This window comes from Polypterus senegalus, chromosome 17, assembly GCF_016835505.1.
Source record: "Polypterus senegalus isolate Bchr_013 chromosome 17, ASM1683550v1, whole genome shotgun sequence".
Lineage (NCBI taxonomy): Eukaryota > Metazoa > Chordata > Cladistia > Polypteriformes > Polypteridae > Polypterus > Polypterus senegalus.
Window position 1 is genome coordinate 7,612,381 of NC_053170.1, and position 14,686 is coordinate 7,627,066.

The 14,686-nt window shown below is 42.9% G+C and overlaps 1 protein-coding gene across 1 annotated transcript in view; it reads right to left on the bottom strand.

Annotated features, from left to right (window-relative positions):
* Positions 1 to 14,686, bottom strand: part of nags (N-acetylglutamate synthase) — a 65,288-nt gene that overhangs the window by 24,781 nt on the left and 25,821 nt on the right. Inside the window, exons 3-5 of the mRNA XM_039740454.1 lie at positions 12,215 to 12,428; positions 4,882 to 5,062; positions 3,599 to 3,638 (exon numbers count right to left, since the gene is read on the bottom strand). Of these exons, the coding sequence (XP_039596388.1) occupies positions 3,599 to 3,638; positions 4,882 to 5,062; positions 12,215 to 12,428 (435 nt within the window). The remainder of the gene's footprint in view (positions 1 to 3,598; positions 3,639 to 4,881; positions 5,063 to 12,214; positions 12,429 to 14,686) is intronic.

Here is a 14,686-nt window from a genome sequence, read left to right on the forward strand (position 1 = left end):
TGCATCGGTCTGTCGTGGTGAAAAAGGAGCTGAGCCGTAAGGCAAAGCTCTCAGTTTACCAGTCGATCTACGCTCCTACCTATGGTCATGAGTTATGGGTAGTGACCGAAAGAACGAGATTGCGAATACAAGCGGCTGAAATGAGTTTCTTCCGCAGAGTGTCTGGGCTTTCCCTTAAAGATAGGGTGAGAAGCTCAGTCATCCGGGAGGGGCTCAGAGTAGAGCATCGAGAAGAGTCAGATGAGGTGGCTCGGGCAGCTGATCAGGATGCCTCCTGGACGCCACCCTGGTGAGGTGTTCCGGGCACGTCCAACCGGGAGGAGGCCCCGGGAAAGACCCAGGACACGCTGGAGGGACTATGTATCCCGGCTGGCCTGGGAGCATTTGGGATTCTCCCGGAAGAGCTGGAAGAAGTGGCCGGGGAGAGGGAAGTCTGGGCCTCTCTGCTCAAGCTGCTGCCCCCGCGACCCGACCCCGGATAAGCAGAAGAGGATGGATTGATGGATGGATGGATTCTCCTTTAATAATGCAATATTGATACTGATTTTATAATTTCCACCACTAACACACATCAGTCGATGATATTTCACATCGCTTGAATTGGAATCTGCTGAACATGAAAGCTGCCGAGCCACCACAAGCCTCTTTGTGCTCCATTTTTAACTCCATTGTAAAGTGGTATTAAAAAGCATATATTTAATGTCGTCTAATAACACACGTGATTGCGTTCTGTTAACTCTACAGGGTGGGCCATTTATATAGATACACCTTAATAAAATGGGAATGGTTGGTGATATTAACTTCCTGTTTGTGGCACATTAGTATATGTGAGGGGGAAAACTTTTCAAGATGGGTGGTGACCATGGTGGCCATTTTGAAGTCGGCCATTTTGGATCCTCACGTGTTAACCTCTGTGACATGTCTATGGCTGTACACAAAGAGAAACTTGTAAATAACTCATGAAAGAATAAGGTTACGTTAAAACCAAGCACACCATTGTTTTTCTTGTGAAATACCCAATAAGTTTGATGTGTCACATGACCCTCTTCCTATTGAAAAAACAAAAGTTGGATCCAAAATAGCCGACTTCAAAATGGCCACCATGGTCACCACCCATCTTGAAAAGTTTTCCCCCTCACATATACTAATGTGCCACAAACAGGAAGTTAATATCGCCAACCATTCCCATTTTATTAAGGTGTATCCATATAAATGGCCCACCCTGTATTACTTTTGAATATGACTCGTTGTTATGTAACTCTTTAATAACTCACTCTTGGATGAAGTAAATAAAAAAAAAAAACATGAAATGCTCCAACTTTCATATCAGTTCACTTATTTGCCAAACGCACCAGAATGTTACACCATGCAAGTACTTTGTCTAACTTGTTATAAAATTTGCAAACTTTTCTAAAAACGTGTTCACTTTGTCGTTATCATTGAGTGTAGATTGATGGGCAAAAATTGCAAATTTATCCATTTAAAATTAAAATCGACCACACAATAAAGTAAAGGAGGAGGGGGAGAGAGGAGAGGTTAGGAGCACACGCTGATACAGCGCATTGCCGCACCCACCACACGACAAACCAACTCAGGATCCAGATTAGGACCCGAGTGCAGCCATGCAATGGGTGACACCTCAGCACCACACCAGTTCAGATGGAGTGGAACCAGTGGGAGGTTTCTTATGGTGGCTGGAGTGCCAGTTCTGCCACCAGCCCCCAAGTTTTTCCCTGCTGGTTGGAAGGCAATAAAGTAAAGGGACCTAAATAAGTACAGTCATATGAAAAAGTTTGGGACCCCCTCTCAGCCTGCATAATAAATTGACTCTCCTTTCAACAAAAAAGATATCAGTGGTATGTCTTTCATTTCCTAGGAACATCGGAGTACTGCGGTGTTTTCCGAACAAAGATTTTAGAGACGCAGTATTTAGTTGTATGAAATTAAATCAAATGTGAAAAACTGGCTGTGCACAAATGTGGGTCCCCTTGTCATTGTGCTGATTTGAATGCCTGTCACTGCTCAATGCTGATTGGTTGGCTGGATGAGCTTGTTAAGCCTTGAACTTCATAGACAGGAGTGTCCAATCATGAGTGGTCAAAGGTATTTAAGGTGGTCAACTGCAAGTTGTGCTTCCTTCCCTTTGACTCTCCTCTGAAGAGTGACAGACAGCATGGGATCCTCAAAGCAACTCTCCAAAGATCTGAAAACAAAGATTGTTGAGTCTCCTGGTTTAGGAGAAGGCTACAAAAAGACATCTCAGAGGTTTAAACTGTCAGTTTCAACTTTAAGGAAATGGAAGGCCACAGGCACAGTTACTGTTAAACCCAGCAGGTCTGGCAGGCCAAGAAAAATACAGGAGCGGCATATGAGCAGGATTGTGAGAATGGTGACAGACAACCCACAGATCACCTCCAAAGACCTGCGAGAACATCTCGCTGCAGATGGTGTATCTGTACATCGTTCTACAATTCAGAGCAATTTGCACAAAGAACATCTGTATGGCAGGGTGATGAGAAAGAAGCCCTTTCTGCACTCACGCCACAAACAGAGTCGCTTGTTGTATTAAATGCTCATTTAGACAAGCCAGATTCATTTTGGAACAAAGTGCTTTGGACTGATGAGAAAAAAATGGAGTTATTTGGTCAGAACAAAAAGAGCTTTGCATTGGAAGAAGAACACGGCATTCCAAGAAAAACACCAGCTACCTCCTGTCAAATGTGGTGGAGGTCCCATCATGCTGTAGGGCTGTGTGGTTAGTTCAGGGACTGGGGCCCTTGTTAAAGTCGAGGGTCTGATGAATTCAACCCAATAGCAACAAATTCTTCAGGATAATGTTCAAGCATCAGTCACAAAGTTGAAGTTACGCAGGGGTTGGATATTCCAACAAGACAATAACCCAAAACACAGTTGGAAATCTACAAAGGCATTCGTGCAGAGGGAGAAGTACAATGTTCTGGAATGGCCGTCACAGTCTCCTGACTTGAATATCATCGAAAATCTGTGGGATGATTTGAAGCAGGCTGTCCATGCTCGGCAGCCATCAAATTGTACTGAACTCGAGAGATTTTGTATGAAGAATGGTCAGAAATACCTCCATCCAGAATCCAGACATTCATCACAGGCTATAGGAGGACAGCGTCTGTAGGCTCAAAGGAGCAAAAGGAGGCTCAACTAAGTGTTGATGTCATATCTCTGTTGGGTGCCCACATTTATGCACCTGTCTATTTTTGTTATGATGCATATTTTCTGTTTATCCAATAAACTTAATGTCACTGCTGTAATCCTACTGTGTCCATAAGGCATGTCAGATATTAAAAGGAAGTTGCTACTTTGAAAGCTCAGCCAATGAAAAACAAAATCCAAAGAATTAAGAGGGGTGCCCAAACTTTTTCATATGACTGTACTTTCTGAATCCATTGTATGCTAGATAGCTGTATAATTTAAACACTGGCATGTAGCTTTACTTGCTCAGTGTCACAAATTGAGTTAAAAATGGACCCAAACCGGTGACCTTGAAGTTTTCATGTCCACTTCATTAGGTAACACAGCCTGCACACAGCTCTAAGCTTAAAGGTATATAAAATTCTTCAGTTACCTCCGAATTGGCTCAGCATTTTTCAGCATCGTCCCTGCTCCTGAAAGAATGAAAAATATATATTAGTGAACATAAATCCTCAAAGACAAAAAACAACAAAGAATTTGCATATTTTGCCCTTCCTTATTGCTGATTAATTTGCTGTACAAGAAAAAATAAAAACGTTACAGAATTATTTTTCACTTAAGCCAGGGGGGTCCAACTCCGGTCCTGGTGGGCCGCAGTGGCTGCAGGTTTTCATTCTAACCATCTTCTTAATTAGTGAGACGTTTTTTGCTGCTGATTATCTTGTTTTGCCTTCATTTTAATTGACGTGACTGAGACCCCTTATCAATCCTATCCATTATCCAACCTGCTATATCCTAACTACAGGGGCACGGGGGTCTGCCGGAGTCAATCCCAGGGCGCACAGCAGGAAACAAACCCACAGGGCACACACGCATGTGCACACATCAAGCACACATGGGACAATTTAGAATCGCCAATGCACCTAACCTGCATGTCTTTGGACTGTGGGAGGAAACCCACGCAGACACGGGGAGAACATGCAAACTCCATGCAGGAAAGACCACTCAGACCCCTTAGTTGTTCCTTTTCCCTCAATGAGCAGCCAAACAATAATGAGACACAAAAAACAACCTGCCACATGACCAGCTAACCTCAAAATGAGGAAAGCTGAAGGTATTGGTCATGTTGGTCTGCTCAGGTCACCAAATCATCTTAATGGTGGTCTTAGAAAAAACAGAAAATCAACTGCTGTGGCAGAATGAGAGCAGCAACAAGTCATGATATTCAATAATGGCTTTAATTATCAGCAAGAACTGGCTTCTCATAAGAAACCGGTTGGAGTGAAATTGGTTGGACTTTGAATACCCAATTTAGCTGGTCATCTGTTGGCTCGTTTCACGTCTCATTTCTGTTTGGCTGCCACTTAATGAAGAAACGAATAAGTTCAGAGGACTGAATCCTTAAAAACTAGGCTATTAAATTGAAGGGAAAAGGAGTTAATTAGCCGTGAAAACTGCTCCCTGATTAGGAAAAGGGTCAGAATGAAAACCAGCAGCCAGGACCGGAGTTGAACACCCCTGACTTGAGCTCAGTCAAATGTGTCTATTTTTAAACAATCAACTTTTTTCACTCTCACTTCTTCCCACAGCCCATCCTATGCATTCTTACACTGACACACACTTCCTACAGAAATGCAGGCCTAAGTTAACCTTGATAAGGAAAACACCAAATGACCCCCACTGGTCCGCCACTGCTGCAGATGGCCAGCCCTTTACCTTTGTGGCTGAAGAGTTCAGTGAGAACAGTGCAAGCAGAGGTTATGACCGCAGAGCACTCCGTCGGCATGTGGTTCAGCAAGTCCATGATTAGCCAGGCTCGACGCTGCTCCTGTGGGTTAATCCAGTCAGCTCCAAGCAGTAGGTCAACATCAGCGGGCAGGTTCAATTGTCCAATAACCTGTGCTAACAAGACAAAAAGCACACTGAGTGATACAGGAAACTGAGGGAAATTAGCTTAGATAAACTTTATTAATCCCATGGGGAAATGCGGAAATGAGATAACTGTATTTTATGGAAGCCTTAGCCTGTCTTTCCTATATTCCTTTTAGAGCCATTAACAATAATAATAATAATAATAATAATAATAATAATAATAAATTTTATTTCAAGGTACCTTTCTAAACACCCAAGGACACCGTACAGATAATAAAAATAAAACCAACATAAACATGCACGTACACATATATACAGTGGTGTGAAAAACTATTTGCCCCCTTCCTGATTTCTCATTCTTTTGCATGTTTGTCACACAAAATGTTTCTGATCATCAAACACATTTAACCATTAGTCAAATATAACACAAGTAAACACAAAATGCAGTTTTTAAATGATGGTTTTATTATTTAGGAGAAAAAAATCCAAACCTACATGGCCCTGTGTGAAAAAGTAATTGCCCCTGAACCTAATAACTGGTTGGGCCACCCTTAGCAACAATAACTGCAATCAAGCGTTTGCGATAACTTGCAATGAGTCTTTTACAGCGCTCTGGAGGAATTTTGGCCCACTCATCTTTGCAGAATTGTTGTAATTCAGCTTTATTTGAGGGTTTTCTAGCATGAAGCGCCTTTTTAAGGTCATGCCATAGCATCTCAATTGGATTCAGGTCAGGACTTTGACTAGGCCACTCCAAAGTCTTCATTTTGTTTTCTTCAGCCATTCAGAGGTGGATTTGCTGGTGTTTTTTGGGTCATTGTCCTGTTGCAGCACCCAAGACCCTTCAGCTTGAGTTGACGAACAGATGGCGGACATTCTCCTTCAGGATTTTTTGGTAGACAGTAGAATTCATGGTTCCATCTATCACAGCAAGCCTTCCAGGTGCTGAAGCAGCAAAACAACCCCAGACCATCACACTACCACCACCATATTTTACTGTTGGTATGATGTTCTTTTTCTGAAATGCTGTGTTCCTTTTACGCCAGATGTAACGGGACATTTGCCTTCCAAAAAGTTCAACTTTTGTCTCATCAGTCCACAAGGTATTTTCCCAAAAGTCTTGGCAATCATTGAGATGTTTCTTAGCAAAATTGAGACGAGCCCTAATGTTCTTTTTGCTTAACAGTGGTTTGCGTCTTGGAAATCTGCCATGCAGGCCGTTTTGCCCAGTCTCTTTCTTATGGTGGAGTCGTGAACACTGACCTTAATTGAGGCAAGTGAGGCCTGCAGTTCTTTAGACGTTGTCCTGGGGTCTTTTGTGACCTCTCGGATGAGTCATCTCTGCGCTCTTGGGGTAATTTTGTGGGCCGGCCACTTCTGGGAAGGTTCACCACTGTTCCATGTTTTTGCCATTTGTGGATAATGGCTCTCACTGTGGTTCGCTGGAGTCCCAAAGCTTTAGAAATGGCTTTATAACCTTTACCAGACTGATAGATCTCAATTACTTCTGTTCTCATTTGTTCCTGAATTTCTTTGGATCTTGGCATGATGTCTAGCTTTTGAGGTGCTTTTGGTCTACTTCTCTGTGTCAGGCAGCTCCTATTGAAGGGATTTCTTGATTGAAACACGTGTGGCAGTAATCAGGCCTGGGGGTGGCTACGGAAATTGAACTCAGGTGTGATACACCACAGTTAGATGGGGGGCATTTACTTTTTCACACAGGGCTATGTAGGTTTGGATTTTTTTTCTCCCTTTTCATTTAAAAACTGCATTTTGTGTTTACTTGTGTTATATTTGACTAATGGTTAAATGTGTTTGATGATCAGAAACATTTTGTGTGACAAACATGCAGAAGAATAAGAAATCAGGAAGGGGGAAAATAGTTTTTCACACCACTGTATGTATATATATATATATATATATATATATGTATATATGTGTATATATATATATATATATATATATATATATATATATATATATACACAGTATATCTGTATCTATGGAAATGTAAATATAGCAATAAGAATTCAGCCTAAGGCAGGGGTGCCCAAGACGTCGATCACGATCGACCAGTAGATCGGAAAGGTAGTACAGGTAGATCACATTGCATTAAAAAAAAATTTTTAAACGTTAGTCTATCATATCCTCCCTATGGTATCTCTAGTTGATTGACTACTGCAATGCGGTGTTCACTGGCTGTTCAAACTGTTCTTTATTCAGCCTCCAGTTAATCCAAAATGCGGCTGCAAGAATTATTACAAGAACAAGAAAATACGAACACATAACTCCAGTTCTTAAATCCTTACACTGGCACCCGGTTAAGTTTAGTGCAGACTTCAAAATCCTCCTTTTAACATATAAAGCATTAAATGGCCGAGGTCCGGCTTACTTGTCTGAACTTATCATGACTTACAAACCTGAGCGCACATTAAGATCTCAAGATGCTGGTCTGCTTAGCATACCAAGAATTAATAAAATATCAGTAGGAGGTCGAGCTTTTAGTTACAGGGCCCCTAAACTGTGGACTGGTCTGCCTGCTACTACAAGAGATGCCCCTTCGGTCCCAGCCTTTAAATCCCGGCTGAAGACTCACTACTTCAGTTTAGCACACCCTGACTAGAGCTGCTGATTAACTGTACAGACTGCATCTCTGTTGTCAGTCATTAGCACTAAAACATAAGTAACATGGCAGTTAGAATTTGTTACTAACCCTCACCTATTCTGTTTCTGTTCTCGGTACTCAAATGTGGCAATTGGTGCCACTGCCCACCTGCCAAGTTGTTTGCCTGCCTGTGGTAAAGTCATCCCTGATGGAGGATCACAGGAATCATGGGAAAGAGGGGTCCTTTCATCGGATTGGCTGGCCGAGCAACGTTTCAGCCGTGAAATGGCCCAATGGGGGAGGCAGCTTGATGGCCGAGGTCTCCAGGACTCTAAAAATATCCAAATGTTATTATGTGATATCATCTACTGTTAAATTCTGCTCCGTACTTCTAAAATTTTTATTTTTATGCTGTATTAAGGACTTGTTCTGTTCTGTGTCTTGTATTGACCCCCTTTTTTGACACCCACTGTACGCCCAATCTACCTGAAAAAGGGTCTCTCTTTGAACTGCCTTTTCTGAGGTTTCTTCCATTTTTCCCTACAAGGGTTTTTTTTTATTGGGAGTTTTTCCTTGTTTTCTTAGAGAGTCAAGGCTGGGGGGCTGTCAAGAGGCAGGGCCTGTTAAAGCCCATTGCGGCACTTCCTGTGTGATTTTGGGCTATACAAAAATAAACTGTATTGTATTGTATTTGCCACTTGATTCACATAGAGGGCGGCCAGTCTGAGATCTCTTTTCTTCTAACACACTGGTCAACCAGCGCGCACGATCAAACGCGTGCACCACTGCAAAACTCCGGCTGTGATCTAGTTAGCTTTACAATTTATATCGACTAAAGAAGGGATTTAAAAAAAAAAATGTTTGGGGAGGGTATGGGCTGGATGTGGAATTGGAAGAGGAATTTCTCTCACAATGTCACAATCGAAGTGCGTTTGGCTGATCTGTCAATCTATCATTGCTATTCCAAAGAAGGAAAATGTGGAAAGGCACTTTCGAACTGTTCATAAAAACTACGAAACTGACTTCCTTCCGAAAAGCGATCTGTGAAAGAGAAAGGAGAGGGAGCTAAAATCGCAGTTAATCAGACGGCCGTCATTTTTCACTCGGCTGAATTCAAAAGCAAAGGCAGACACACCAAAGCATCGTTCCGGATGAGTAACATCTGCAAATTCACGGCTTTCACTGCACCAAAGAGCCTCTAAACCTGATTACTATTCAGGGAATGGATGTGGTGCACTGCTATAAGTACTTGGGGGTCCACATCAATGACAGACTGGACTGTTCTCATAACACTGAGGAACTACAGAAGAAAGGGAAGAGCAGACTCTACTGCCTTAGGACTGCGGGTAGCAACATTCTTTACATGTTCTGCTCTGTGACAGCCAGTGCTGGCTTGGTAACGTCAATTCAAGAGAGACCTACTGAATAAGAAGAAGATTCAGTTACGGGATGCTCTGTAGACAACAACAACATTTATTCATTTTTATACAAATGAAGTGCTTTACAAGACGAAGAAAGAAAAAATTAAAAAAATAAGATTAGACAATGCTAAGTAACAAAGAATATAAGTAAGGTCCGATGGCCAGGAGGGCAGAAAAAACAGAAAAAAAAAAAAAACAGCAGAGGGCTGGAGAAAAAAAAACAAAATCTGCAGGGGTTCTGAGGCCACGACACCACTCAGCCTCCACTGGGCATTCTACCTAACAAACGATCTCAATCAGTCCTCATGGCACATCTGGCCTTCGATCCATCAATGTTAAGACCCATTAAAGAATTGGTTAGAATTAGAATTAGAACAATCTAGACATTCCAAATTTAACATTCCAGCTACACATTTCTTTCACTATCTTCAAATCAGGAACTTTGTTAAACAGAACCTTCCAGATTTTCCTCATCTTGCACCCTCACCCACGCTGGAAAAAATATTGCTCAATCTCAAGGACTTAGACTCCATCTCTACGATATATAAACTTATTTTACAATCCCATCCTTTCAAAGATCCAAGAGGACACTGGGAACAAGACCTCTCAATTAATATATCAGAAAAGGAGTGGAAAGTAGCAATGCAGAGAATTCACTCGAGCTCCATATGCACAAAGCATACAATTATACAACTCAAAATTATATATCGAGCACATCTGTCTCGACTAAAACTCTCCAAAATGTTTCCAGGGCGAGAGCCAACCTGCGAACGTTGCAACCAAGTCCCAGCCTCACTGGGTCACATGTTCTGGGCCGCGTACACCAAATTAACATCATTCTGGACAAACATTTTTAATTACCTCTCAGACAGCCTTGGACTCACAATCCCTCCTAACCCATTAACAGCTGTGTCTGGTGGTCTTCCAGAGGGGTTTAAAGTGCAGAAAGACAAACAAATTGTGATTGCATTCACTACACTGTTGGCACGCAGACTTATTCTGATAAACTGGAAGAACCCAAACTCTCCTCTTTTAAGTCAGTGGGAAACCGATGTGCTATATAATTTGAAATTGGAAAAAATCAAATACTCAGTTAGAGGATCCGTACAGACTTTTTTCAAAACATTGTACCATTAAGTAGAACTGCATCTCCCAGCAGGCCTAGCAGGAGCTGTTGGGGTCAAAGGTGGCCAGAGGGGTTTAAAAGGAGGGCAGGGGTCGAAGAGGTGAAAAAAGTTTGTTTTGGTCATTTTGTTCTTGTATTTATCTGTGGAACTGCCTGTCGTTTTCCTGCTTTACATCTTCGTGTCCTGGATTGTGTTGTTTGTTGGGGTCTGGATATCATTTGTCTACCTGTTTACTGTTACTGAGGACGTTGTCTGGATTCATTGGCTTTCACGGAAGAAGGAGCGCTCCTGAACCATTCATCGGTCATCATATTTCAGCAATTACCGGTAGGACTGTGTTTTTCCATTTCCCTCGCTTCATACAAATCACTGGACATAACTTCACCGCTGATCATTTCATACATGGACTTTACTGCATGTTTGTCGTTTTTCTATTAATTGTAATATCGCCGAAGGGATCAGGGGTGGTATTATTGTTTCATTGAGTTAATTTAATTTCATTATACTTTTTTTTCCGTTTAAGTTCCCAGTGTGTTCTCTTTGTCTCTGTAGTGTGTGGGTGTGTGTCGTGCCAAGGCTGGGGTTGTCCCTGGTAATCCTCATATAAAATAAATAAATCACCGTCTTCCACGACGGTGTGAATCTTAGTGGCTTCTGACCGCTACAACTTGGCAGGATCAAATCAGTAATATTTTAAAATAAGTTCATAAAGCACAGAGAATGTATTAATTTAGGTATTTTTACAAGCCTTAAATTTTACACCATTTGGCTTGCTCTCTCTCTCTCAGGGGTGGGGATCGATCAGTTCTTAACATAATTCTTTTTTTTGTAAAAACTTGATTGCTATGTATGGATTGTAATAAAATTAATAAAAAAATTAAAAAAAAAGAAGAATCTAGACGAGAACAGGCCATTCAGCCCAACAAAGCTCGCCAGTCCTATCCACTTGTTTCCTCCAAGAAAACATCAAGTCGAGAGGAGGTAGTAGGAGAGGAGAAAAAGAAGACAAAACTAATGGCCATTATGAATGCTGCTGCAACATACTCTCTCTCTCTCTGACACACTAACATTGAGGACTTTCAGTCAATGAATTGTTTGTAATGAGTATGTCAAGAAATGCTACTGGGTCATCTTTATACCTATGGCAGTCTGCCTTTATAATCCCTCACCATCACTGCTTTCTTCTCTTTTGCCAAGTCACAAGTTTTCTCTTTTTTAATTCTTGTGTGTTTTTCAGGGGTGACGTTATTGTCGTTTGTTATAGCATTACATGAAACCTAAATTTGGAACAAATAAAGTACTATCCATCCATCCATTATCCAACCCACCAATCCCAGGGCGCAAGGCAGGAAACAAACCCCAGGCAAGTCGCCAGCCCACCGCAGGGCACACACACACACACCAAGCACACACTTGGGACAATTTAGGATCACCAATGCACCTAACCTGCATGTCTTTGGACTGTGGGAGGAAACCCACGCAGACACGGGGAGAACATGCAAACTCCACACAGGGGGGACCGGGGAGTGAACCCAGGTCTCCTTACTGTGAGGCAGCAGCACTACCCACTGCGCCACTGTGCATCCCCCAGTCATTATCCAACCCACTATATCTTAAGTACAGGGTCACAGGGGTCTGCTAGAGCCAATCCCAGCCAACACAGGGCACAAGGCAGGAAAAAACCCTGGGCAAGGTGCCAGCCCACCGCAGGGCACACACACACCCACACACCAAGCACACACTTTAGGATCACCAATGCACCCAACCTGCATGTCTTTGGACTGTCGGAGGAAACCCACGCAGACACGGGGAGAACATGCAAACTCCACGCAGGGAGGACCCGGGAAGCGAACCCAGGTCTCCTTACAGAGAGCCAGCCAGCAGGGATACCCACTGTACCACCATACCGCCTGTCAAATAAAGTTACTATCATCTGTTTAATTCTGTAGTTCCAAAGCATGAAGACACATGCCTAAAAATGTTATAATGCACTCTTCAAAACACAACAAATAAATTATACCAACTTTGTGACTTGTGTTTCGGATTCCGCCAGTTGCATTCAGAAACATCACTTTGAGAGGTTCAAGAGCTTTGGAGATGGCCGCCGTCACAGAGAGAGAGTCCAGGAGTACTGACTGACCACTGGCAGTCTCGCCAATTGGACAAACCACAGGTATGTTTCCACAGTCCAGACTCCACTGCAGCAGATCGGTGTCCACAGTAATAGGAGCCTCGCACCTGCGGAGAGGAATAAAATGTTAATGAGCAAGTAGCTTCCCTCCCAACCCCAGAGTTTGTTAACCCCAATCCTGGTGTCCCGATTAATCACATGCCGAATTATAATCTTAGTTTTGTGACACTTGGAATTTCTCCTTAAGGAATAATGTTACATTCCTCCAATACTGTTCAAGATGGCTAGATGGATCTTTATTGTCAGTGTCACTTTTACAAAGGAACAACAAAACTGAAGGTGCAGTCGACTCAGTGTGAGGCATAAGAGTTAAAAAGACAAGAAGAATAATATCAAATCGAATAGTAATAAAAGTGCTTTACAAAATATATAAATTGCACTGGTTGACTTAAGGTCTATATTGCACTTTGGGAGAGAATGATATGGAGCAGTTTTATTCCGAGTTCAGGGCCATGATTGCTTTTGGATAAAAGCTGTTTTTAAGGCGGTTTCTCCTGGTTTTCATTGCTCTGTATTTCTTGCCTGATGGCAAAAGCTGGAACAACAACAACATTTATTTCTATAGCACATTTTCATACAAACAGCTCAAAGTGCTTTACATAATAAAGAATAGAAAAATAAAAGACACAGTAAGAAAATAAAATAAATCAACATTAATTAACATAGAATAAGAGTAAAGTCCAATGACCAGGGGGGAGAGAAAAAACAAAAAAACTCCAGACGGCTGGAGAAAAAAATTAAATCTGTAGGGATTCCAGACCATAAGACCACCCAGTCCCCTCTGGACATAAAGAAGAGGCAATGACCGGGATGTGATGAATCCTATACTGCTCATAAGAATTAAAGGAACACTTTTTAATCAGAGTATAGCATCAAGTCAATGAAACTTATGGGATGTTAATCTGGTCAGTTAAGTAGCAGAGGGGGTTGTTAATCAGTTTCAGCTGCTGTGGTGTTAATGAAATTAACAACAGATGCACTAGAGGGGCAACACTGAGATGACCCCCAAAACAGGAATGAATGGTTTAACAGGTGGAGGCCACTGACATTTTTCCCTCCTCATCTTTTCTGACTGTTTCTTCACTAGTTTTGCATTTGGCTACAGTCAGTGTCACTACTGGTAGCATGAGGCGATACCTGGACCCTACAGAGGTTGCACAGGTAGTCCAACTTCTCCAGGATGGCACATCAATACGTGTCATTGCCAGAAGGTTTGCTGTGTCTCCCTGCACAGTCTCAAGGGCATGGAGGAGATTCTAGGAGACAAGCAGTTACTCTAGGAGAGCTGGAGAGGGCCATAGAAGGTCCATAACCCATCAGCAGGACCAGTATCTGCTCCTTTGGGTAAGGAGGAACAGGATGAGCACTGCCAGAGCCCTACAAAATGACCTCCAGCAGGCCACTGGTGTGAATGTCTCTGACCAAACAATCAGAAACAGACTTCATGAGGGTTGCCTGAGGGCCCAAATGTCTACTGCTCCCTGTGCTCACTGCACAGCACCGGGGAGCTCAATTGGCATTTGCCATAAAATACCAGAAACCTGAACACTGAGACCCTCTCCACACAGACCCCACCAATGATGAGTGGCTCGATGTCAGTTTTGTTTTTTCTAAAGTCAATAACAAGCTCTTTCGTTTTTGTGGTGTTGAGGAGCAGGTTATTGACTCTGCACCACTCTGACAGCCACTCCACCTCTTCCCTGTATGCCAGCTCACCCTCTTTGCCCAAGATGAGTCCGACCACCATCATGTCATCCGCAAACTTTATGATCTTGTTGCTATGGTGAGTGGGGACACAGTCATATGTGTAGAGGGTGTAGAGAAGCAGGCTGAGCACACAACCCTGCGGTGTCCCAGTGTTGAGGCTGACAGCAATGGAGGTGTGGGGACCCAGCCTGACCATCTGGGAGCGACCAGACAGGAAGTCCAGTATCCAACTGCAGGTGAGTGATGGAAGTCCCAGATCTGCCAGTTTGGACACCAGTCGTTGTGGGAGGATGGTGTTAAACACCAAGCTGAAGTCCACAAAGAGCAGTCTGACATGACTCCCCTGCTGCTCCAGGTGGGTCAGGGCAGCATGAAGGGCTGTGGCCACAGCGTCCTCCGTGGATCTCTTTGCTTTGTAACCAAATTGAAATGGATCCAGGTCTGCTGGCAGGCAGGTGATGATATGACTCCGCACCAGTTTCTCAAAGCACTTCATGATGACAGATGTGAGTGCCACTGGGTGGAAATCATTCAGATTGTTCGCGATGGATTTTTTTGGCAGCGGAACAATGATGGAGGACTTGGGGCAGGATGGGAC